Source organism: Pseudophryne corroboree, chromosome 9 (assembly GCF_028390025.1).
Source record: "Pseudophryne corroboree isolate aPseCor3 chromosome 9, aPseCor3.hap2, whole genome shotgun sequence".
NCBI lineage: Eukaryota > Metazoa > Chordata > Amphibia > Anura > Myobatrachidae > Pseudophryne > Pseudophryne corroboree.
In genome coordinates this window covers 74,103,357-74,129,263 of record NC_086452.1, presented here as the reverse complement: position 1 = coordinate 74,129,263, position 25,907 = coordinate 74,103,357, and the positions used below count along the sequence as shown (strand labels likewise).

At 47.8% G+C, this 25,907-nt stretch overlaps 1 protein-coding gene across 3 annotated transcripts in view; it reads left to right on the top strand.

Annotated features, from left to right (window-relative positions):
* Positions 1-25,907, top strand: part of LOC134957542 (fatty-acid amide hydrolase 1-like) — a 175,313-nt gene that overhangs the window by 98,457 nt on the left and 50,949 nt on the right. For all 3 annotated transcript variants that reach the window (XM_063939519.1, XM_063939518.1, XM_063939520.1), the window contains one exon: positions 17,337-17,436. In XM_063939519.1, coding sequence (XP_063795589.1) covers positions 17,337-17,436 — 100 coding nt within the window. The remainder of the gene's footprint in view (positions 1-17,336; positions 17,437-25,907) is intronic.

Genomic DNA, 25,907 nt, shown 5'->3' with positions numbered 1-25,907 from the left:
TTCAAAAAAATAGTCCCCAAACAGCACATGATGCAAAGAAAAAAAGAGGCGCACCAAGGTCGCTGTGTGACTAAGCTAAGCGACACAAGTGGCCGACACAAACACCTGGCCCATCTAGGAGTGGCACTGCAGTGTCAGGCAGGATGGCACTTCAAAAAAATTGTCCCCAAACAGCACATGATGCAAAGAAAAAAAGAGGCGCACCAAGGTCGCTGTGTGACTAAGCTAAGCGACACAAGTGGCCGACACAAACACCTGGCCCATCTAGGAGTGGCACTGCAGTGTCAGGCAGGATGGCACTTCAAAAAAATAGTCCCCAAACAGCACATGATGCAAAGAAAAAAAGGGGCGCACCAAGGTCGCTGTGTGACTAAGCTAAGCGACACAAGTGGCCGACACAAACACCTGGCCCATCTAGGAGTGGCACTGCAGTGTCAGGCAGGATGGCACTTCAAAAAAATTGTCCCCAAACAGCACATGATGCAAAGAAAAATGAAAGAAAAAAGAGGTACAAGATGGAATTGTCCTTGGGCCCTCCCACCCACCCGGCCCTCCCACCCACCCACCCTTATGTTGTATAAACAGGACATGCACACTTTAACGAACCCATCATTTCAGCGACAGGGTCTGCCACACGACTGTGACTGAAATGACTGGTTGGTTTGGGCCCCCACCAAAAAAAGGGATGCAGTCACTTTACCTCCAATCATAATACCGACGGACTATATACCGACACCCATTGACCGATGGTCGATATCCCGACAAGGTCTAAATACCGACACGGACTAAATACCGACATGTGAAATACCGACAAGGTCTAAATACCGACATGTAAAATGCCGACAGGTCGAAATACCGACACAAGTTTTTCATGATTTTTTTCATTAAAACCGACTTGTTCATACTTTACCGTCCCAGTGGACCTGGAGGGGGAATATAATAGTGTGCCGAGCGCAGCGAGGCACCGTGCCCGAAGCATGGCGAGCGCAGCGAGCCATGCGAGGGGACGCGGTACACTTTATATGTTGATTTATGTCGACATACACACAAAAAAACATAAAAAAATCATGAAAAACTTGTGTCGGTATTTCGACCTGTCGGCATTTTACATGTCGGTATTTAGACCTTGTCGGTATTTCACATGTCGGTATTTAGTCCGTGTCGGTATTTAGACCTTGTCGGGATATCGACCATCGGTCAATGGGTGTCGGTATATAGTCCGTCGGTATTATGATTGGCGGGATATCATACCGATCCCCAAAAAAAGAAGCAATCAATCTCTCCTTGCACAAACTGGCTCTACAGAGGCAAGATGTCCACCTCATCATCATCCTCCGATTCCTCACCCCTTTCACTGTGTACATCCCCCTCCTCACAGATTATTAATTCGTCCCCACTGGAATCCACCATCTCAGGTCCCTGTGTACTTTGTGGAGGCAATTGCTGCTGGTGAATGTCTCCACGGAGGAATTGATTTTCTCTAACGTCCTAAGTGGATGCTGGGGACTCCGTAAGGACCATGGGGATTAGCGGCTCCGCAGGAGACTGGGCACAACTAAAGAAAGCTTTAGGACTACCTGGTGTGCACTGGCTCCTCCCACTAAGACCCTCCTCCAGACATCAGTTAGATTCTTGTGCCCGGCTGAGCTGGATGCACACTAGGGGCTCTCCTGAGCTCCTAGAAAGAAAGTATATTTTAGGTTTTTTATTTTACAGTGAGATCTGCTGGCAACAGACTCACTGCAGCGAGGGACTAAGGGGAGAAGAAGCGAACCTACCTAACTGGTGGTAGCTTGGGCTTCTTAGGCTACTGGACACCATTAGCTCCAGAGGGATCGACCGCATGGAACCGGCCATTGATGTTCGGTCCCAGAGCCGCGCCGCCGCCCCCCTTACAGAGCCAGAAGCAAGAAGAGTCCGGAAAATCGGCGGCAGAAGACATCAGTCTTCACCAAGGTAGCGCACAGCACTGCAGCTGTGCGCCATTGCTCCTCATACACACTTCACACTCCAGTCACTGAGGGTGCAGGGCGCTGGGGGGGGGGGGGGGCGCCCTGAGCAGCAATAAAAACACCTTGGCTGGCATATATATCACAATATATAGCCCCAGAGGCTATATATGTGATAAATACCCCTGCCAGAATCCATAAAAAAGCGGGAGAAAAGTCCGCGAAAAAGGGGCGGAGCTATCTCCCTCAGCACACTGGCGCCATTTTCTCTTCACAGTGCAGCTGGAAGACAGCTCCCCAGGCTCTCCCCTGTAGTTTTCAGGCTCAAAGGGTTAAAAAGAAAGGGGGGGCACTAAATTTAGGCGCAATATTGTTTATACAAGCAGCTATTGGGGGAAAAATCACTCATAGTGTTAATCCCTGCATTATATAGCGCTCTGGTGTGTGCTGGCATACTCTCTCTCTGTCTCCCCAAAGGACTTTGTGGGGTCCTGTCCTCAGTCAGAGCATTCCCTGTGTGTGTGCTGTGTGTCGGTACGGCTGTGTCGACATGTGGGATGAGGAAGGTTACGTGGAGGTGGAGCAGAGGCCGATAAATGGGATGTCGCCCCCTGTGGAGCCGACACCAGAGTGGATGGATAGGTGGAAGGTATTAACCGACAATGTCAACTCCTTACATAGAAGGCTGGATGACGTAAAACAGCGGTTGGACAGCCGGCTTCTCAGCCCGCGCCTGCCCAGGCGTCTCAAAGGCCATCAGGGGCTCAAAAAAGCGCGCGTTACCTCAGATGGCAGACACAGATGTCGACACGGAGTCTGACTCCAGTGTCGACGAGGTTGAGACATATACACAATCCACTAGGAACATCCGTTACATGATCTCGGCAATGAAAAATGTGTTACGCATTTCTGACATGAACCCAAGTACCACATAAAAGGGGTTTTATTTTTGGGGAGAAAAAGCAGCCAGTGTTTTGTTCCCCCATCAGATGAATGAATGAAGTGTGTAAAGTAGCGTGGGTTCCCCCGATAAGAAACTGGTAATTTCAAAAAAGTTACTGATGGCGTACTCTTTCCCGCCAGAGAATAGGTCACGTTGGGAGATATCCCTTAGGGTGGATAAGGCGCTCACACGTTTGTCAAAAAAGGTGGCACTGCCGTCTTAGGATACGGCCACCTTGAAGGAGCCTGCTGATAAAAAGCAGGAGGCTATCCTGAAGTCTGTAAATACACACTCAGGTTATATACTGAGACCTGCAATTGCCTCAGCATAAATAGTGCTGCTGCAGCGTGGTCTGATACCCAGTCAGATAATATTAAAACTCTAAGACAGGGATAATAGTTTGCTAACATAGAGCATATTAAAGACGTCGTCTTAGATATAAAGGATGCACAGAGGGATATTTGCCGGCTGGCATCCAGAATTAATGCAATGTCCATTCTGCCAGGAGGGTATTAGAAACCCGGCAGTGGACAGGTGATGCTGCCTATAAAAGGCACATGGAGATTCTGCCTTATAAGGGTGAGGAATGGTTTGGGGATGGTCTCTGGGACCTCGTATCCACAGCAACAGCTGGGAAGAAAAATTTTTACCTCAGGTTTCCTCACAGCCTAAGAAAGCACTGTATTTTCAGGTACAGTCCTTTCGGCTTCAGAAAAGCAAGCGGGTCAAAGGCGCTTCCTTTCTGCACAGAGACAAGGGAAAAAGGAAAAAGCTGCACCAGGAGCCAGTTCCCAGGATTAAAAAATCTTCCCCCGCTTCCTCTGAGTCCACCGCATGACGTTGGGGCTCCACTAGTGGAGACAGGTGCGGTAGGGGGCGCGTCTCGGGAACTTCAGGGACCAGTGGGCTTGCCCACAGGTGGATCCCTAGGTTCTGCAAATAGTATCACAGGGATACAGGCTGGAGTTCGAGGCGACTCCCCCTCGCCGTTACCTCACATCAACCTTGCCTGCTGTCCTCGGAGAAAGGTAGTACTGGCGGCAATTCACAAGCTGTACTTCCAGCAGGTGAAATCAAGGTACCCCTCCTTCAACAAGGCCGGAGTTACTATTCCAAAATGTTGTGGTACCGAAACCAGACGGTTCGGTGAGACCCATTCTAAAATTGAATGCCTTGAACACTTATATACGAAGGTTCAAGTTCAAAATGGAATCGCTCAGGGCGATTATTGCAAGCCTGGAGAATTTCATGGTATCACTGGACATCAAGGATGCTTACCTGCATGTCCCTCTTTACCCTCTTCACCAGGAGTACCTCAAAATTGTGGTACAGGATTGTCATTACCAATTCCAGACGTTGCCGTTGGTCGGTCCCCGGCACAGAGGTATTTACCAAGGTAATGGCCGAAATAATTATCCCGTACTTGGACGATCTCCTTATAAAGGCGAGGTCCAGGGAGCAGTTGTTCGGCGGAGTAGCACTATCTCGGGAAGTGCTACAACAGCACGGCTGGATTCTGAATATTCCAAAGTCGCAGCTGGTTCCTACAACGCGTCTACTGTTCCTGGGTATGGTTCTGGACACAGAACAGGATAAAAAGGGTTTCTCCCGGAGGAGAAGTCCAAGGAGTTGTCGTCTCTAGACAGAGACCTCCTAATACGTATACAGGTGTCGGTGCATCAATGCACGTGAGCCCTGGGAAGGATGGTAGCTTCTTACGAAGAAATTCCATTCGCCAGGTCCCATGCAAGGATTTTCCAGTGGGATCTGTTGGACAAGTGGTCCGGGTCGCATCTTCAGATGCATCGGCGGATAACCCTGTCTCCAAGGGCCAGGGTGTCGCTGTTGTGGTGGCTGCAGAGTGCTCATCTTCTAGGGGGCCGCAGATTCGGCATACAGGACTGGGTCCTGGTGACCACGGATGCCAGCCTTCAAGGCTGGGGGGCAGTCACACAGGGAAGAAACTTCCAAGGCTATGGAAAAGTCAGGAGACTTCCCTACACATAAATATTCTGGAACTAAGGGCCATTTACAATGCCCTAAGTCAGGCTAGACCCCTGCTTCAACACCGGCCGGTGCTGATCCAGTCAGACAACATCACGGCGGTCGCTCATGTAAACCGACAGGGCGGCACAAGAAGAAGGATGGCGATGGCAGAAGCCACAAGGATTCTCCGATGGGCAGAAAATCATGTGTTAGCACTGTCAGCAGTGTTCATTCCCGGAGTGGACAACTGAGAAGCAGACTTTCTCAGAAGACACGACCTCCACCCGGGAGAGTGGGGACTTCATCCAGAAGTTTTCCAAATGATTGTACACCATTGGGAAAGGCCACAGGTGGACATGATGGCGTCCCGCCTCAACAAAAAGCTACAAAGATATTGCGCCAGGTCAAGGGACCCTCAGGCGATAGCTGTGGACGCTCTGGTAACACCGTGGGTGTACCAGTCGGTGTATGTGTTCCCTTCTCTGCCTCTCTTACCCAGGGTAATGAGAATAATAAGAAGGAGAGGAGTAAGAACTATACTCATTGTTCCGGGTTGGCCAAGAAGAGCTTGGTATCCAGAACTCCAAGAAATTATCTCAGAGGACCCATGGCCTCTGCCGCTCAGACAGGACCTGCTGCAGCAGGGGGCCTGTCTGTTCCAAGACGTACCGCGGCTGCGTTTGACGGCATGGCGGTTGAACGCCGGATCCTGAAGGAAAAGGGCATTCCGGAGGAAGTTATCCCTACGCTATTTAAAGCTGGGAAAGAAGTGAACGCAAACCATTATCACCGCATATGGTGGAAATATGTTGCGTGCTGTGAGGCCAGGAAGGCCCCAAAGGAGAAATGTCAGCTAGGTCGATTTCTGCACTTCCTACAGTCAGAGGTGACTATGGGCCTAAAATTGGGTTCCATGAAGGTCCAGATTTCGGCTCTATCGATTTTCTCCCAAAAATAGAACTGGCTTCACTGCCTGAAGTTTGGACTTTTGTTAAGGGAGTACTGCATAGTCAGCCCCCGTTTGTGCCTCCAGTGGCACCGTGGGATCTCAACGTAGTGTTGGATTTCCTGAAGTCGCATTGAGTTGAGCCACTTAAATCCGTGGAGCTACAATACCTCACATGGAAAGTGGTCATGCTGTGGGCCTTGGCGTCGGCCAGGCGTGTATCAGAATTGGCGGTTTTGTCATGCAAAAGCTGTATTTTATATGGATAAGGCGGAATTGAGGACTCGTTCCCAATTCCTTCCTAAGGTGGTATCAGTTTTTCATGTGAACCAACCTATTGTGGTGCCTGCGGCTACTTGGGACTTGGAGGATTCCAAGTTTTCTGGACGTAGTCAGGGCCCTGAAAAATATATGTTTCCAGGACGGCTGGAGTCAGAAAGACTGACTCGCTATTTATCCTGTATGCACCCAACAAGCTGGGTGCTCCTGCTTCTAAGCAGACTATTGCTCGCTGGATCTGTAGCACGATTCAACTTGCACATTCTGCGGCTGGACTGCCGCACCCTAAATCTGTAAAAGCCCATTCCACGAGGAAAGTGGGCTCTTCTTGGGCGGCTGCCCGAGGGGTCTCGGCTTTACAAATTTGCCGAGCTGTTACTTGGTCGGGGTCAAACACTCTTGCAAGAGTCTACAAGTTTGATACCCTGGCTGAGGAGGACCTAGAGTTTGCTCATTCGGTGCTGCAGAGTCATCCGCACTCTCCCGCCCGTTTGGGAGCTTTGGTATAATCCCCATGGTCCTTACGGAGTCCCCAGCATCCACTTAGGACGTTAGAGAAAATAAGATTTTACTCACCGGTAAATCTATTTCTCGTAGTCCGTTAGTGGATGCTGGGCGCCCATCCCAAGTGCGGATTGTCTGCAATACTTGTATATAGTTATTGCCTAACTAAAGGGTTATTGTTGAGCCATCTGTTGAGAGGCTCAGTTGTTATCATACTGTTAACTGGGTATTGTATCACGAGTTATACGGTGTGATTGGTGTGGCTGGTATGAGTCTTACCCGGGATTCAAAATTCTTCCTATTTGTGTCAGCTCTTCCGGGCACAGTATCCTAACTGAGGTCTGGAGAAGGGTCTTAGTGGGAGGAGCCAGTGCACACCAGGTAGTCCTAAAGCTTTCTTTAGTTGTGCCCAGTCTCCTGCGGAGCCGCTAATCCCCATGGTCCTTACGGAGTCCCCAGCATCCACTACGGACTACGAGAAATAGATTTACCGGTGAGTAAAATCTTATTATAATTCATTTTGATGAACATCATCTTCTCCACATTTTCTGGAAGTAACCTCGTACGCCGATTGCTGACAAGGTGAGCGTCTGCACTAAACACTCTTTCGGAGTACACACTGGAGGGAGGGCAACTTAGGTACAATAAAGCCAGTTTGTGCAAGGGCCTCCAAATTGCCTCTTTTTCCTGCCAGTATACGTACGGACTGTCTGACGTGCCTACTTGGATGCAGTCACTCATATAATCCTCCACCATTCTTTCAATGGTGAGAGAATCATTTGAAGTGACAGTAGACGACATGTCAGTATTAGTAATCGTTTGCAGGTCCTTCAGTCCGGACCAGATGTCAGCACTCGCTCCAGACTGCCCTGCATCACCGCCAGCGGGTGGGCTCGGAATTCTTAGCCTTTTCCTCGCACCCCCAGTTGCGGGAGAATGTGAAGGAGGAGATGTTGACGGGTCACGTTCCGCTTGACTTGACAATTTTCTCACCAGCAGGTCTTTGAACCTCTGCAGACTTGTGTCTGCCGGAAAGAGAGATACAACGTAGGTTTTAAATCTAGGATCGAGCACGGTGGCCAAAATGTAGTGCTCTGATTTCAACAGATTGACCACCCGTGAATCCTGGTTAAGCGAATTAAGGGCTCCATCCACAAGTCCCACATGCCTAGCGGAATCGCTCTGTTTTAGCTCCTCCTTCAATGTCTCCAGCTTCTTATGCAAAAGCCTGATGAGGGGAATGACCTGACTCAGGCTGGCAGTGTCTGAACTGACTTCACGTGTGGCAAGTTCAAAGGGTTGCAGAACCTTGCACAACGTTGAAATCATTCTCCACTGCGCTTGAGTCAGGTGCATTCCCCCTCCTTTGCCTATATCATGGGCAGATGTATAGGCTTGAATGGCTTTTTGCTGCTCCTCCATCCTCTGAAGCATATAGAGGGTTGAATTCCACCTCGTTACACCTCTTGCTTCAGATGATGGCAGGGCAGGTTCAGGAATGTTTGGTGGTGCTCCAGTCTTCTGTACGCGGTGGCTGAATGCCGAAAGTGGCCCGCAATTCTTCGGGCCACCGACAGCATCTCTTGCACGCCCCTGTCGTTTTTTAAATAATTCTGCACCACCAAATTCAATGTATGTGCAAAACATGGGACGTGCTGGAATTTGCCCAGATGTAATGCACGCACAATATTGCTGGCGTTGTCCGATGTCACAAATCCCCAGGAGAGTCCAATAGGGGTAAGCCATTCTGCGATGATCTTCCTCAGTTTCCGTAAGAGGTTGTCAGCTGTGTGCCTATTCTGGAAAGCGGTGATACAAAGCGTAGCCTGCCTAGGAACGAGTTGGCGTTTGTGAGATGCTGCTACTGGTGCCGCCGCTGATGTTCTTGCTGCGGGAGGCAATACATCTACCCAGTGGGCTGTCACAGTCATATAGTCCTGAGTCTGCCCTGCTCCACTTGTCCACATGTCCGTGGTTAAGTGGACATTGGGTACAACTGCATTTTTTAGGACACTGGTGAGTCTTTTTCTGAGGTCTGTGTACATTTTCGGTATCGCCTGCCTAGAGAAATGGAACCTAGATGGTATTTGGTACCGGGGACACAGTACCTCAATCAAGTCTCTAGTTGGCTCTGAATTAACGGTGGATACCGGAACCACGTTTCTCACCGCCCAGACTGCCAAGGCCTGAGTTATCTGCTTTACAGCAGGATGACTGCTGTGATATTTCATCTTCCTCGCAAAGGACTGTTGGACAGTCAATTGCTTACTGGAAGTAGTACAAGTGGTCTTCTGACTTCCCCTCTGGGATGACGATCGACTCCCAGCAGCTACAACAGCAGCGCCAGCAGCAGTAGGCGTTACACTCAAGGATGCATCGGAGGAATCCCAGGCAGGAGAGGACTCGTCAGACTTGCCAGTGACATGGCCTGCAGGACTATTGGCTTTCCTGGGTAAGGAGGAAATTGACACTGAGGGAGTTGGTGGTGTGGTTTGCAGGAGCTTAGTTACAAGAGGAAGGGATTTAGTGGTCAGTGGACTGCTTCCGCTGTCATCCAAAGTTTTTGAACTTGTCACTGACTTCTGATGAATGCGGTCCAGGTGACGTATAAGGGAGGATGGTTAACGTCCTTACCCCTACTTATTACAGCTTGACAAAGGCAACACACGGCTTGACACCTGTTGTCCGCATTTCTGTTGAAATAATTCCACACCGAAGAGGTGATTTTTTTTGTATTTTGACCAGGCATGTCAATGGCCATATTCGTCCCACGGACAACAGGTGTCTCCCCGGGTGCCTGACTTAAACAAACCACCTCACCATCAGAATCCTCCTTGTCAATTTCCTCCCCAGCGCCAGCAACACCCATATCCTCATCCTGGTGTACTTCAACAGTGACATCTTCAATTTGACTATCAGGAACTGGGCTGCGGGTGCTCCTTCCAGCACTTGCAGGGGGCGTGCAAATGGTGGAAGGCGCAAGCTCTTCCCGTCCAGTGTTGGAAAGGTCAGGCATCGCAACCGACACAATTGGACTCTCCTTGGGTATTTGTGATTTAGAAGAACGCACAGTTCTTTGCTGTGCTTTTGCCAGCTTAAGTCTTTTCATTTTTCTAGCGAGAGGATGAGTGCTTCCATCCTCATGTGAAGCTGAACCACTAGCCATGAACATAGGCCAGGGCCTCAGCCGTTCCTTGCCACTCCGTGTCGTAAATGGCATATTGGCAAGTTTACGCTTCTCCTCAGACGCTTTTAATTTTGATTTTTGGGTCATTTGACTGAACTTTTGATTTTTGGATTTTACATGCTCTCTACTATGACATTGGGCATCGGCCTTGGCAGGCGACGTTGATGGCATTTCATCGTCTCGGCCATGACTAGTGGCAGCAGCTTCAGCACGAGGTGGAAGTGGATCTTGATCTTTCCCTATTTTACCCTCCACATTTTAGTTCTCCATTTTTTAATGTGTGGAATTATATGCCAGTATCAATAGCAATGGCCTACTACTATATTTACTGCGCACAACTGAAATGCACCACAGGTATGGATGGATAGTATACTTGACGACACAGAGGTACGTAGAGCAGTGGCCTTCCGTACCGTACTGCTATATATGCTGGTGGTCACTGTGTCAGCAAACTGCAAAACTAAAATGCACCACAGGTATAGAATGTAGATGGATAGTATACTTAATGACGACACAGAGGTAGGTACAGCAGTGGCCTTCCGTACTGCTATATATAGTATACTGGTGGTCACTGTGTCAGCAAACTGCAAAACTAAAATGCACCACAGGTATAGAATATAGATGGATAGTATACTTAATGAATGACGACACAGAGGTAGGTACAGCAGTGGCCTTCCGTACTGCTATTATATATAGTATACTGGTGGTCACTGTGTCAGCAAACTGCAAAACTAAAATGCACCACAGGTATAGAATGTAGATGGATAGTATACTTAATGACGACACAGAGGTAGGTACAGCAGTGGCCTTCCGTACTGCTATATATAGTATACTGGTGGTCACTGTGTCAGCAAACTGCAAAACTAAAATGCACCACAGGTATAGAATGTAGATGGATAGTATACTTAATGACGACACAGAGGTAGGTACAGCAGTGGCCTTCCGTACCGTACTGCTATTATATATAGTATACTGGTGGTCACTGTGTCAGCAAACTGCAAAACTAAAATGCACCACAGGTATAGAATGTAGATGGATAGTATACTTAAAAGTCACTGTATGAAATCCTCTTAATCACCGCAATAAGCGTGAAGCGGCGCCGGCAGCTGTGTCCGGGAGTGGAGCATTATTGAGCATAACATAACGAGGTGAGCACTACAATATATATACCTCGTCTGTATGGAACTGTTGCCTATAAGCTCCATCATTATCAAATAATTATCTCCATCTCCATGGATAAACATTGCTCTGTTCCCTCCTTATTGCGGTGATTAAGAGGATTTCATACAGTGACTTTTATGGGACAAGTCTCTATATATTCTTATCATCAAGCAGTTTTATAGTCACCTGATTTCCTGATATGTCCACATAAAAAGGAATTGCTACCAGTGGACGGGAAGAGTGATTACGCTTACTAAATTGGGCTTATGCACAAGTAAAATATATCATTACTATCCAGATACGTGTGTATTCTAAAGGACATTTTGTTCTATAGCTCTGCTATTGATTTTTAGATACAGTAATTGATCTGTTTTTAAATTGTTTATTTTTAGGATTATACAAATAATGGAACATCTTTGATTATATTTACCGGCCGGTATTAATATAAATACTCATTCTTTTGTCTTAATAAACCAGAAATCAAAAATTGCATATATTGCTGTATTGTATTTTTTATTTATAATATTTTCATATCAGCGCCTCTACTTTTCTCCATTAGTGGAGAAAATTCTTTTTGTCCGTTTTTTCTATATTGTGGGAGGAGCATACCCACTATAGAGGCTGCAGATATTTAAATATTATCAGCTGGCGCTGGGTATTTCTTTTTAAACACATTTTTTCGGATAGTATACTTAATGACGACACAGAGGTAGGTACAGCAGTGGCCTTCCGTACCGCTATATATAGTATACTGGTGGTCACTGTGTCAGCAAACTGCAAAACTAAAATGCACCACAGGTATAGAATGTAGATGGATAGTATACTTAATGACGACACAGAGGTAGGTACAGCAGTGGCCTTCCGTACCGTACTGCTATTATATATAGTATACTGGTGGTCACTGTGTCAGCAAACTGCAAAACTAAAATGCACCACAGGTATAGAATGTAGATGGATAGTATACTTAATGACGACACAGAGGTAGGTACAGCAGTGGCCTACTGTACCGTAATGCTATATATTATATACTGGTGGTCACTGGTCAGCAAAACTCTGCACTGTGCTCCTCCTAAATAATATTATACTGGTGGTCCCCAGTCCCCACAATAAAGCAGCACACTGAGCACAGATATGGAGTGTTTTTCAGGCAGACAACGTATACTGGTGGTCACTGTCAGCAAAACTCTGCACTGTACTCCTGCTATATAATACAGCTGCTCCCCAGTCCCCACAATTAAGCAGTGTGAGCACAGATATATGCAGCACACTGTGCACAGATATGGAGCGTTTTTTTCAGGCAGAGAACGGATAACTGGTGGTCACTGATCAGCAAAACTCTGTACTGTATTATACAGCTGCTCCCCAGCCCTCCCCACAATTAAGCAATAGTGCACAGTACAATCAAGTTCAACAATAACGGAGAGGACGCCAGCCACGTCCTCTCCCTAACATTTCCAATGCACGAGTGAAAATGGCGGCGACGCGCGGCTGCTTATATAGAATCCGAATCTCGCGAGAATCCGACAGCGGGATGATGACGTTCGGGCGCGCTCGGGTTACCCGAGCCATACGGGAGAATCCGAGTATGGTTCGGACCCGTGTAAAAAAGGTGAAGTTCGGGGGGGTTCGGTTTCCGAGAAACCGAACCCGCTCATCACTAATATATATATATATAGATTCATATATATATATATATATATATGTTTGTATAAATATGACACTGATCATGATTATTTCTTTTATTTTATTTACAGTTTCTTAGATAGCACAGCATATTCCTTTGCGGTTTACAAAAGGAATCAACAGTAATAATACAAACTGGGTAATAACAGACAGACATAGAGGTAGGAAGGCCCTGCTCGCAAGCTTACAATCTGTAGATAGATGACCTTCCCAATACTAGTTAACCACATTTGATTGACTGATTACAGATTTATTCCTGACGCGGATATGGGCTAGAAAGGAGGATTTTTATTTCTGCAGAGGATTCATGAGAAATCGCTGAGATATCTTAGAACTAGAGATGAGCGGGTTCGGTTCTCCGAGATCTGAACCCCCCCGAACTTCACCTAATTTACACGGTTCCAAGGCAGCCTCGGATCTTCCCGCCTTGCACAGTTTACCCGAACGCGCCCGAACGTCATCATCCCGCTGTTGGATTCTCGCGAGATTCGTATTCTATATAACGAGCTGCGCATTGCCGCAATTTTCACTCGTGCATTGGAGATTGAACGGAGAGGACGTGGCTGCGTTCTCTCCCTGAAAAGCTCTGTAATCTGTGCTCAGTGTGCTGCAAATATCTGTGCTCAGTGTGCTGCATTGTGATGACTGGGGACCACCAGTATATAATTATAGTAGTACAGTACAGTAGGCCATTGCTGTATCTTGCAGCTCTGTGTCAAGTATACTATCTCTGTGCTGCATTATTGTGAGCAGTATATAGTAGGACAGTGCAGCATTTTGGTGACCAGCAATATACATATAGTAAAGTACAGTAGGCCATTGCTGTATCTTGCAGCTCTGTGTCAAGTATACTATCTCTGTGCTGCATCATTGTGAGCAGTATATAGTAGGACAGTGCAGCATTTTGGTGACCAGCAGTACACATATATAGTACAGTACAGTAGGCCATTGCTGTATCTTGCAGCTCTGTGTCAAGTATACTATCTCTGTGCTGCATTATTGTGAGCAGTATATAGTAGGACAGTGCAGTATTTTGGTGACCAGCAGTATACATATATAGTACAGTACAGTAGGCCATTGCTGTATCTTGCAGCTCTGTGTCAAATATACTATCTCTGTGCTGCATTATTGTGAGCAGTATATAGTAGGACAGTGCAGCATTTTGGTGACCAGCAGTATACATATAGTACAGTACAGTAGGCCATTGCTATATCTTTCAGCTCTGTGTCAAGTATACTATCTCTGTGCTGCATCATTGTGAGCAGTATATAGTAGGACGGTGCAGCATTTTGGTGACCAGCAGTATACATATAGTACAGTACAGTAGGCCATTGCTGTATCTTGCAGCTCTGTGTCAAGTATACTATCTCTGTGCTGCATTATTGTGAGCAGTATATAGTAGGACAGTGCAGCATTTTGGTGACCAGCAGTATACATATAGTACAGTACAGTACAGTAGGCCATTGCTATTGATATATTACTGGCATATAATTCCACACATTAAAAAATGGAGAACAAAAATGTGGAGGGTAAAATAGGGAAAGATCAAGATCCACTTCCACCTCGTGCTGAAGCTGCTGCCTCTAGTCATGGCCAAGACAATGAAATGCCATCAACGTCGTCTGCCAAGGCCAATGCCCAATGTCATAGTAGAGAGCATGTAAAATCCAAAAAACTAAAGTTCAGTAAAATGACCCAAAAATCAAAATTAAAAGCGTCTGAGGAGAAGCGTAAACTTGCCAATATGCCATTTACGACACGGAGTGGCAAGGAACGGCTGAGGCCCTGGCCTATGTTCAGGGCTAGTGGTTCAGCCTCACATGAGGATGGAAGCACTCATCCTCCCGCTAGAAAACTGAAAAGAGTTAAGATGGCAAAAGCACAGCAAAGAACTGTATGTTTTTCTAAATCACAAATCCCCAAGGAGAGTACAATTGTGTCGGTTGCGATGCCTGACCTTCCCAACACTGGGCAGGAAGAGGTGGCGCCTTCCACCATTTGCACGCCCCCTGCAAGTGCTGGAAGGAGCACCCACAGTCCAGTTCCTGATAGTCAAATTGAAGATGTCACTGTTGAAGTACACCAGGATGAGGATATGGGTGTTGCTGACGCTGAGGAGGAAATTGACAAGGAGGATTCTGATGGTGAGGTAGTTTGTTTAAGTCAGGCACCCGGGGAGACACCTGTTGTCCGTGGGATGAATATGGCCATTGACATGCCTGGTCAAATTACAAAAACAATCACCTCTTCGGTGTCGAATTATTTTAACAGAAATGCGGACAACAGGTGTCAAGCCGTGTGTTGCCTTTGTCAAGCTGTAATAAGTAGGGGTAAGGACGTTAACCACCTAGGTACGTATACTGCCACGCACCAATCAGGGCCCAGGGGGTGTGGCTTCATGGGTGTCGGGGGGCGTTGCTGTGCTCCGTGTCTCACCCTGGAGAGAAAAAATAAAAAAATATTCAATAGCTCCTTGACATCGATGGCCGGAAACCATCTGGTTCTGCCCCATCGATGGTAAAAGTAGTTAACATTGGTCATAGACCATCAATGATTTTGAATCATCGATGGTCGATGGCCATCCCTAGGATGGGGCAGAGCCTCCAGTGTCAGGCGGATGAGCCACTGTGAACTTCGGCCTCTCTAACTATCACGGTTGACTGCTGTGCATGCGCTAACACAAGATGTCACAGAGAGATGGCGGTGGGCTCTGACTGCCAGTGACCAGCACAGGAGATTTGGGAGAGCAGCAGCTGTTGCATAGAGCACTGCAGGGAGACAGGAGCAGCCTGGACAAGCCCATTATCAGCCAGGGGAAAGGAGATCCGTGTGCCGACCCACTGCCAGGGTGAATGTGGGAGTACATACTATACTTATGTGACACCCCCAGGGTTGGCAGAGTATGTCTTAATGTTGAGATAGGTATCACAGATGTTGGGTGGCTATGTGATGGACCTTTCCCCTGAAATGTTTCCCGTCCCTTGTCTCATAGTACCATGCTCAGAGAGGTAGGATAGATTAATACGAATCAGAAGTGAGTCAGCAATTCCAACAGGAGACGTTTTTATTGAGCTGCAATGAACTCTGGATTGAAGATGATTGATTGATTGATTATTTGACTTTGAATGTAAAGAATCACAAAAGAATTGGGTATCAAGAAGAACAAGAAGAGACAATTTGCTAAAATTCACACCACAAAGGATCAGTATGCAAAAGACAATTGGTTTGAATCACAGAAGAAGAAGAATAACATTGGAAATCACAAACTTTGACTATATAGTCAAAATTGTAAGGACAAATCGCACTGTGTGTACGGGGCTTATGACAATATTTCGGTGGGCCTGTCTGACCCTCCTCAGTCTGTTTAATTTTGGCTTCTAATTAGATGCAGCTAAATAACTATCATCCAGGGTTGGACTGGCCCACAGGGGAACAGGGGAAACCCCCGGTAGGCCCCACTGCCTTGGGGGCCCACCTCCTCCTCTAGAGATAAGGTTTCAGACTGTGCATTTGAATTATACATTATACATATGTTACCTTATACTGCACAGGACTATGGTGTATTCTCTACAGTGGATTGCTGATATTAATCTGGTACATGATCTGTCAGTATTTACTCTCTCTCTCTCTATACATATATTATCATAGGTGTGCGCAGGGGGGGTGCCTGGTGCGCACAGGCACCCCCTAATGTCTGGCACCCCGATCTCACATGCCTGATGCAGCGATAGCCGAGCAGGCTGATTACTGTCCCCTCTGCGCTGCACCCTGTCATGACTGCATTACTGACTGGACGCCTGGGTTAATCAAGGGTGCCACTGCCACCGGCTTTCAAACTCCCGGCTCCACCTCCATGTACAAAAACAGTGTGATGTGATTATGTCATGCTGCTCGCACGCCCACCCGTCACACCCGCCACATGCCCACCTCTCTCCTATGCTATGACAACGCCAGCCACTGATGAGGATCAGCATGCAGCCAGCGTTCCTCTTAGGAAGACAAATTCAATACTGGCAGGCGGCCGGCAGCAGCATTGACACGTCACTCGTTTTTCCAGCAGCAGCAGTACTAGTCTGCGACTGTCAGTGTCAGTGAGTGGCTGACTTGTAAGTCAGCTGCTGCAGCTTGCAGGGGAAAGAGAGGGGCAGCCAGACCAGGCTGAGGAGGAGCAGTGTAATTGCAGCGAGTGCCATCAGTGGTGTTTGTTTGGTGCACACCACAACATTTGACAATGTATCTGCTTTATTAGGATTGGTACAAGGGTGGATATTTTATATTGCGTTGACCGTAGATAGATGGTGCTAGACACGCCCAAAAGGCGGTGCTAGACACACCCCTCCGATGGTGCACCCCCTAATAAAATGTGCTGTGCATGCCTATGTATATTATATTTATCAAGGGGCCCAGACCATGCACTCTCTAATGGTTAGCCAAGCCTCTGTGGCAGCTGGCCACACCTCCTCTGGAGACTGGCAACACCCCTAAACATTGGCCCCTACCACTACATTCCCCCGGTGGGCCCTTTATGCTCCAGTCCGACACTGACTGCAGGTACAAGAGGAAGGAGAATGACGGAGAGAAGGGTGTTACCTGTCTGCACTAAATCTATGGGCTCCGCCCACTTGTATGACAGTAATATTAGCATTAGTGACTACAAATACATACTTTATATGACTCTCTTGTTTTTTACCCTATTAGTAAGAACAACATCATAGACCCCAACCTGGAGGAAACCGCACGTCTCTGTTTCATGCCCAATGTGGTGAAGAGGATCCTGTCCTACATCCTCTGGCCAATAGTAAGTAGATGTGAATAAAATACAAAATCCATTTGTTTAGCATTTTTTTATTTATTTAATTAGTCTTTACCAGGAACATTTCAAAGAAACGAGTTATAGTATAAAGCACGTCACTGGTATAAAGCATCCTAATCATGTTTATTTAACAGATGTTTTCTTCACCCAAACTAAGAAAACATAATAATAATAATAATAATAATAATAATAATAATAATAATACACTGATTTTAGTGTCAACCTTAAAATCATTACGCCACTTTTCTCTCAGAACAATGGAATGATCCCACTGTATCTCCTAATTGATGTTCTATTAGTGTTTTATGTTTTTTATTGCTGTGTGTGATTTATACAGTATGTCAAATTAGAAACTGCAAATTAAAAAAAACAGCCACACTCCCACCCCGCAGCAGCACAGAGTATATCAGGAGATGAGTGGTGTGTTAGTGAGGAGAGGACAGGATGTGATAGGGCTAATGGCATTGTGTAAGAAGGGCAATTAAGGCAGCAGGACCACAGACTGAGAGTATATAGTGGGATGCACAGGGTCCCCAGCAGCACAGAGTATGTCAGGATATGTGGGATGTGTTAGTGAGGAATACATGGCTGCATGTGGCAGGGTAGTGACATGATGTGAGGAGGGAAATGGAGGCAGCAGGAAGCCACAGACTGAGAGATTTATATTGGTATAAGGTGTGTACACATGGGGCGGGATGTACTAAGCGGAAAATGCGGTAAACTCCCTGTTTACCGCATTTTCCTGATGTACTAACCCCCGGCCGGCAGGACAGCGCCGCGACGGGGTACGCCAGCTTTAGCTGGCGATAGTCCATAGAAGCCTATGGGCTTCTCTCCGCGGCGCTGTGTGAGGGATCCGATCGGATCCCTCCCAGCATGCCCTGCGGCCGCCGCCGTCACCCCGCGCATGCGCAGACTGACTCCTGGGACCGAATCCCGGAAGTCAGGCTGCCGCTGCGCATCGCGGAGGACAGCTCTTATCGGAAGAGCTGTCCTCCGCAACACTGATCGCATATGTTAGTACATATGCGATCAGCATCGTGGCGCAGGGCGGCGATGGGCGGCGATGTACATTAGTACATCCCGCCCATGGTGAGATTCGGGCTAACCCCGATTCTCACTATGCGACAGGGCTAGGTCGGCATCGCAAGCACATAATGAGTGTGCCTGCGATACTGGCTATGTACGATTTTGGCTAAGTGTCAATTTTGACTATCTTTTCTACGAGATAGTCAAAATTGACTTGCCTGCACAGTCTATCTAGGCTTGCGATGCCGACTGCGCGGGACTGCGCATCGATTCGGGATCGCAAGGTGACTTTCACCTTGCGATCTGCACTAACTTTTCTTACGATTTTAACTATATAGTCAAAATCGTACGAAAAAATCTCCCCGTGTGTACACACCTTAAGACTGATCTCCAGCAGCACAGAGTATGTCAGGAGATGAGTGATGTGTTAGTGAGGACACAGCTGCATATGAACGAACAGTGACATGAGGATGGGAATGCAGGCAGCCGGAAGCCAAACTGAAAACTATATATTGGAATCAGCGGTTTCCCAGAGCAACACAGAATATCTCAGGAGACAAGTGATGTGTTAGTGAGGGCTGCATGCAGTGGTGGATTGAGAACTAAAAGCATACCTCCCAACTGTCCCGATTTCCGCGGGACAGTCCCGTTTTTTGGGGACTGTCCCGCTGTCCCACCCGCGGGCCGCAGTGTCCCACGGGGGGAGGGGGGGGGGAAGCTCCTGCACTCGCTGCCCTGCTTAGCACTGGAGTCAGAGGGAGAGGGGGCATGCCAGCAGCTCACAGAACTCTGGGCATGCCCCCTCAGTGACGAAAACGGGGGCGTGGCTCGCGATCGCGGGTCCTCCACGAAGCCACGCTCATTTCCTTAGGCCACACCCCTTTTTCGGGAGCGCATGCGGCTTCGCCACGCATGTGTCCCTCCTTGGAAAAATTAAAAGTTGGGCGGTATGCTAAAAGTGGCCCTGGAAAAAAAATACCAGATCTGAAGCACACAGCCATGTCATCATCATACACACAACGGGATCACCCGGCTGTTATAGAGCCTGATCTTACTGTGGATGTTCTCCCTGCTTTATCCTCCTTGTGTACTATGGGGGTAATTCAGATCTGATCGCAGCACATACTTGCCTACTTTCCCGGAATGGGCGGGAGGCTCACAAAAATAGGGTGACCCTCCCGGCCCCACGGAAGAGCAGGCAAGTCTTCCGATTTTTCAAGTTCCCCCCTGCCCAACCGCCCACTTAGTGAGTAAAGTGGGCGGTCCGCGCAGTCGATGACGCGATTCTTGCTGAATTGCGTCATCATAGCCACGCCCCCTGCTGTATAATGCCGGTAATCGCGGCATTACAGAGCAGGGGGCGTGGCTTAAATGATATGCCTCGTTAACCCCGCTCCACCTCCGCTCTGAACCCTATGAACGTCATAGCCCTGCCCTGCACCCATGCTGAGCCGACCTAGCTGCTTTCTCCCGGAGAGAGCAGCCAGGATGTCGGCATGTGCACTGCAGGTGGGTGGGAGGGGGGTGGGGGGTGGGGGGGGGGGCAGATGTAACATGTGCAGAGAGAGTTAAATCTAAATTGCAGTGTAAAAATAAAGCAGCCAGTATTTACCCTGCACAGAAACAATATAATCCACCCAAATCTAACTCTCTCTGTACATGTTATATCTGCCCCCCCCCTTCCCCTGCAGTGCACATGGTTTTGCCCATTAGCTAACAAATTTGCTGCTGCGATCAGATCTGAATTACCCCCATAGTACAGAAGGAGGATAAAGCAGGGAGCACATCCACAGTAGGGTCAGGCTCTATAACAGCCGGGTGATCTCATTGTCTATAAGGGAAAATCATGGAATAGAGGACCCCGTGTGCAGCCCAAGTCCACCCTTAACACAAGCAGCACCCACAACTGGGGTTAGTGTGGGCACCTGCAGTCCATGCCCAGTGCACACTGTCAGTTGCCAATCCCAATCAGAGCTACACCCCTTTTCCAACCGCCAGCTCTCCCAGGGGCGTATCCAAAAGATAGGGGAATGGTAAAAGTTATATTTACATGAACCTAAGGCATGCGTGCTCCCAGATAAGAGGAGTAGTATCACAGGGGGCGTGGCCTCACAGAATACGCCATCAGGTAATGATTGGCTGTAGGAGCGCATCCTGGTTTATTGCCAATGTTTTACCCTGATGAAAAGGCTGATTGGGCCATGAAATGTTGGTCACCTGTTCTATTAGGTATGGGAGCCTGGAAGGCACCCCAGCACAATATAATTATTATAGTTTGTAGTTGGTGGTGGCAGGTGCAGCATACCTTGTTTTGGGCACTGCACTGAGACTCAGACTGCAGGACACGAACTGCCCATCTTTGATTAGCAGAAGCAGCCAGCTGGATCTCCAACAAGCAGCAGAAGACATCTGCAGGACAGCCCTGTCACAATCACACGGGCCGCCTTCTCAAAGCTGAGCTGAGTTTGACTGCACCTAGCAAGGTGGTAAAGGAAGTGGAGGAGGAAGTGCTGGGAAACTGTGCGGTGCAATGTAACAGGTCTATCTGGTGAGAATGTGGTTGCAGGTGTAGGTGTCGTTGGTCGTATCTGAATTCTTCACCCGGAATCTTGTCTTAGACTGAATCAGCTGCTGTGACCCTAGGCAGAGGAACAAGGAAACCCCAACTCCAAACACAGGTCACCACACGTTTGGACGGTGACAAATAATTTATTAATTTGAATCAGGAGGAGTGGTCACCGCTATTACTTTCTATTTAGAATAACAAGAAATAACAGCGTTCACAAGTTCAGCATAAATAATACATTCAATACATAGGTAACGTTAGCCTGTAGACATTAACATTTACTTATATTTACTGACATTAATCCCCAGTGTCACTATAAGGTCTCTATTACTCAGGTTTTCTGACTCTAAGGCTATTGTGATATCAAAGGTAACTACCTTAGTACAGATTATATCATATAACAATTGAGCTTAAAATGGTGACCAATTAGTTCATTACTCAGCTTTAGCATGGGCTGTATCTAAACTTTGAATGTCTCTCAAGCAAAGTCAGAGGTGCATTATGAAGAAAACGGGTTACAGTTCAAAGCGAGCAGATTCGTGGGAGTAGTAGGAAACAGGAATGCAGAAATAGTTAATAGGAATTCCTTGGCATGCGAATAACAGATGTTAGTTACAGTGCACACGATGACTGGTTATATGCCCATATCTTTGCAAAGCAAGCAAATGGAAATGGAAAGGATGACGGGAGAAATACATCCCCTCTAGAACCCTACCAACAGCTGTGTACTTTCCTATTCGTTAGTCTGAGCTATTTAAGGTAAAGCTTGCTTCTGGCTCACTGCTTTTCCCTATATAAAGCCTGAGGACATGAAATCCATAACTTTCTCTCTGGCAGCCCTTTGGAGCTGTAATATGCAATATTGGTAGTGAAAGATGTAAGTAATCTGAAGACTGACAATTCCTGACAAGAAAGGTGGCCGGATTTGGGGTGAAGAGGTACCTGAAGGCTGCTCTCGTCTTTCTCTTAGGGTGACCCCACTGTACTATATTTCCCCACTGGCTCCCTCAAATCGGCGGGTAGGAGTACTGGAGTTGCTGCTAACTATCTGTGTGTAGACGGCAGGTTAGGGATCCTCAACACTGCAGGCTATAGATGTATAGTCTCCTCACAGCAGCTCCCCTGGCAGCGGCGCTCACCCCTCCTTCCCCCTGCGGTTACCTCAGTCGCAGTGGGCAGTCCTGACTCTGATCGCCTGTCAGCTGTGGCTCCGTCTCCCCCTCACAGCAGCCACTGTGTTTCCTCGATGTCGCGCTGTTCTCCTCCCGGCGGCTGGCGGGTCTCTTTAGCGGTGGTAGGCGGGTCTCGGCTGTCATCCACGATCTCCGGCGCCGTGTTCTCCTCAGTCGTCTCTCCTACGCAGCCCACATCACGCGACACTCCGTCTCCTCAGCGGTGAATGGCAGGACTCAGTAGCGGCGGCTGACGGGTCTCGGCATCGATGACTAGCGGGTCTCAGCTGTCAGTCCTGGCTCTCTTTAACGCTCCTTCCTTCCCTTCTCCCGGCGGCTGACAGATCTCTTTTGCGGCGGCGGGCGGGTCTTTTCACAGCAGCAGCCGTTCCGTCTCCTTTCAAAGTCTCCTCAGCACTGCACTGCTCCCGCTCACTCCCCTTTTTTAAAAGCTTCCTTTCCAAGTCCCCGGATCTTTCCCGCTCTGGGCAGCTGCGATAGGTCATCCCCAGGTCCTTGTGCCCCCCATGTCTTGATGCTGCAGCTGACATCACAAAGGGATTAGGAGAAAGGGGTATTAACCCCTTCAGTGGAGCTGGGCTAGTCCAAGGAAAGGTTCCCTAAGGGCAACTTGAGGGGTACATAGCTATCGATATATCAGAGTGTCACATATCTCCCGGCTAAAAACATGCGTGTCCTCACGCAAAGTCGTCCAAGACAAAAGTTCTGAGCAACAGTTCCACAGCCGGACAATAAGCAATACATTACATACACTTCCGATGGTAATTATGAACAGATATATATATATATAAAAAAACAGAGTTGGACACAGGTTATGTTAACATATTTCAATCACGGTACCGAAGAGGTAGCGTACCTCTGGTACTACGTTCAGGTCTCTTAGGAATTGGGGTAGACACCCCTTCAGACGGTTCAGGTACAATATACATTGTGTCATCATTTTCGTTAAATTTCTCTTCCCTAAGTCTTGGGGCAATTGGGTTCATAGAACTCGGGATTGAGCTATCCATGAATAACAAGAGATCAATGGGGTCATGGAATGGAATGCCCCCTGGGGTTCCCCGCTCCTCTGCCAAAGGTGAGTCTCTCTCTGCTGCTGGGACTTCAACGGTGCAAAGCTTCAATTGGTCACGAGGGACGATAGTCAGATGTCCATCAGGCCTTTGGATCTGGTATGCATAAAGTCCATCAGCTGGGATTTTGACAATCTCATAAGGAACATCCTCCCACATGGCATCGAGTTTACTCGTCCGTTGGTTTTTCTTTTTCCACACCTTATTTCCAATCTTTAGGGGTGTTGGATGGACATTTAAATTATAATTGTTCTCTTGGCGGCGATGTACCATCTCCATCCGTTGTTCCACCAGTTGTCTGGCAGTTTCAATCCGTTGCTGATGCTCTTGTATCCAGTCGTTCTGCAGGAGATTAGACTCATCTGACATTATTGACAATTCTAGGTCTTTTGGAAGTTTGCCCTGCCTCCCAAACATTAAATAAAATGGAGTGAATCCTGTAGAGCAATGTTCAACGTTGTTATAGAGGTATGTCAGTTCAGACAAAAGAGTGGGCCACTGCGTTCTTCTCTCGGCCGATAAACTCCGAAGCATCCCAATCACGGTTCGGTTGGCCCGTTCGCATAGACCATTACCCTGGGGGTGGTAGGCAGTAGTTCGCAGCTTCTTACACCCATATAAAGAACAGAGTTCCTGAAATAATTGGGATTCGAATGCTGGACCCTGGTCAGTTAGAACTTGCTCCGGATAGCCGTAAGGACGGACAAAGTGTTTGAGGAACAGCTCAGCAGTGGTTTTCGCTGTCAAGTCACGGGCCGGTACCACCACCAAGAACTTGCTATAGTGATCCGTGATAGTCAGAGCATACTGAAACCCAGCGGAGCTATGCTCAAGTTTTACATGGTCCAGAGCCACAAGCTCGAGTGGTCGAGTACTTTGAATTGGATGCAGTGGATCTTTTTGGGTAGAATCAACTGGCCTTTTTAGACTGCATGTTACACAATTCCTGCACCACTTTTCGACATCAGATCTCATGCCAATCCAGAAGAATCTCTGTCTAAGTACTGCTTCTGTCTTTTGGGTGCCAAAATGTCCCGACTGGTCATGATAGGCAGATAATAACAGATCAGCCTGCTGTCTGGGCACTATAATCTGAGAGATAGACTGATGAGTACCGGGATCAAGGCTGGTGCGGATGACAAGATCTCCTTGGAGGCTAATTCGGTCTCGATGGCGTAATAATTTGACCAATTCCGGGTCAGCATTGGTTCTTTGTGTCTTAGTTAGCTGTTTCTTATGTTGAATAAGATCAATCAGACGCTGTACCACGGGGCTGGCTCTCTGTACTAGTGCCCAGTCACCTTTGGGGAAAGCACTCTCAAACTGGTCAATTCCAGTTTTTCTAGTAGCAGTGACAGGGTCCGAATGGATGACTTGTTTCTGTGTACTCAGAGGTCTGAACACGGGCGTCTCAATGTCTTCAGCCCAGTCTCGCTCTTCTTCCGCAAGGTCCGTGGTCGGTAAGCGAGACAAGGCATCAGCATTTACATTTGCCTTACCGCTCCGGTAAGACACTGTATATCTGAAATTTGCCAACCGTGCCATCCATCTTTGCTCCATAGCTCCAAGGCGGGCCGAGGATAAATGTGCCAGCGGATTATTGTCTGTAATGATCACGAAAGGTGTGGCAGTCAAGTAATTCTTAAATTTTTCGGTGACAGCCCATATGAGGGCAAGGAGCTCCAATTTGAAGGTGCTGTAATTCTCATTGTTCCTTTCGGTTTTCCTTAAACCTCTACTGGCATAGGCTATAACCCTCTCCCGACCGTCCTGCAGCTGGGAGAGTACAGCTCCTAATCCGCGATGGCTGGCGTCGGTGTGCACCTGAAACGGTTTTTCGTAATCAGGGTAGGCGAGGATTGGGGCCTCCGTTAGAGCTGACTTTAGTTGCTCGAAAGCATTCTGTTGTTCCTCTGTCCATGCGACCAGGGCAGTACTCCTTCTCTCTTGTCCTGAGCTGCCTCGAAGTAATTCATGAAGCGGAGCAGCTATTTTTGCGAAGTGCTGGATAAAGCGACGGTAATATCCCACGAAACCAAGGAAACTGCGAACATCTTTAACAGTACGAGGAACAGGCCAACTCCGCACCACTCGTATCTTTTCGGGATCGGGCTTTACCCCTCCGGAACTAACGATGTGACCCAGGTATTGCACACTTGGTTTTAATAGGTGGCACTTAGATGGTTTTAACTTTAAGCCACATTTAGTCAATTGGGTGAAGACCTCTTCCAGATGTTCTAGGTGCTCGTCATAAGATTTTGAAAATATGATCACATCATCCAGATAGAGCAAGACCATCTCGAAGTTTCGGTGTCCCAAACAATGCTCCATGACCCGCTGAAAGGTGGCCGGAGCATTGCACAACCCGAACGGCATCCGGTCGAATTCAAACAGGCCCATAGGAGTCGTAAAGGCCGTTTTCTCCCTGTCTTCTGGAGCCATTGGGATTTGCCAGTACCCGCTTGTCAGGTCAAGAGTTGAAAAATATCGAGCCGTTTTTAATGCTGTCAATGATTCCTCTATTCGAGGTAGAGGATAGGCATCTTTATGTGTGGCAGCATTCAATTTTCTATAATCGACACAGAATCTGAGACT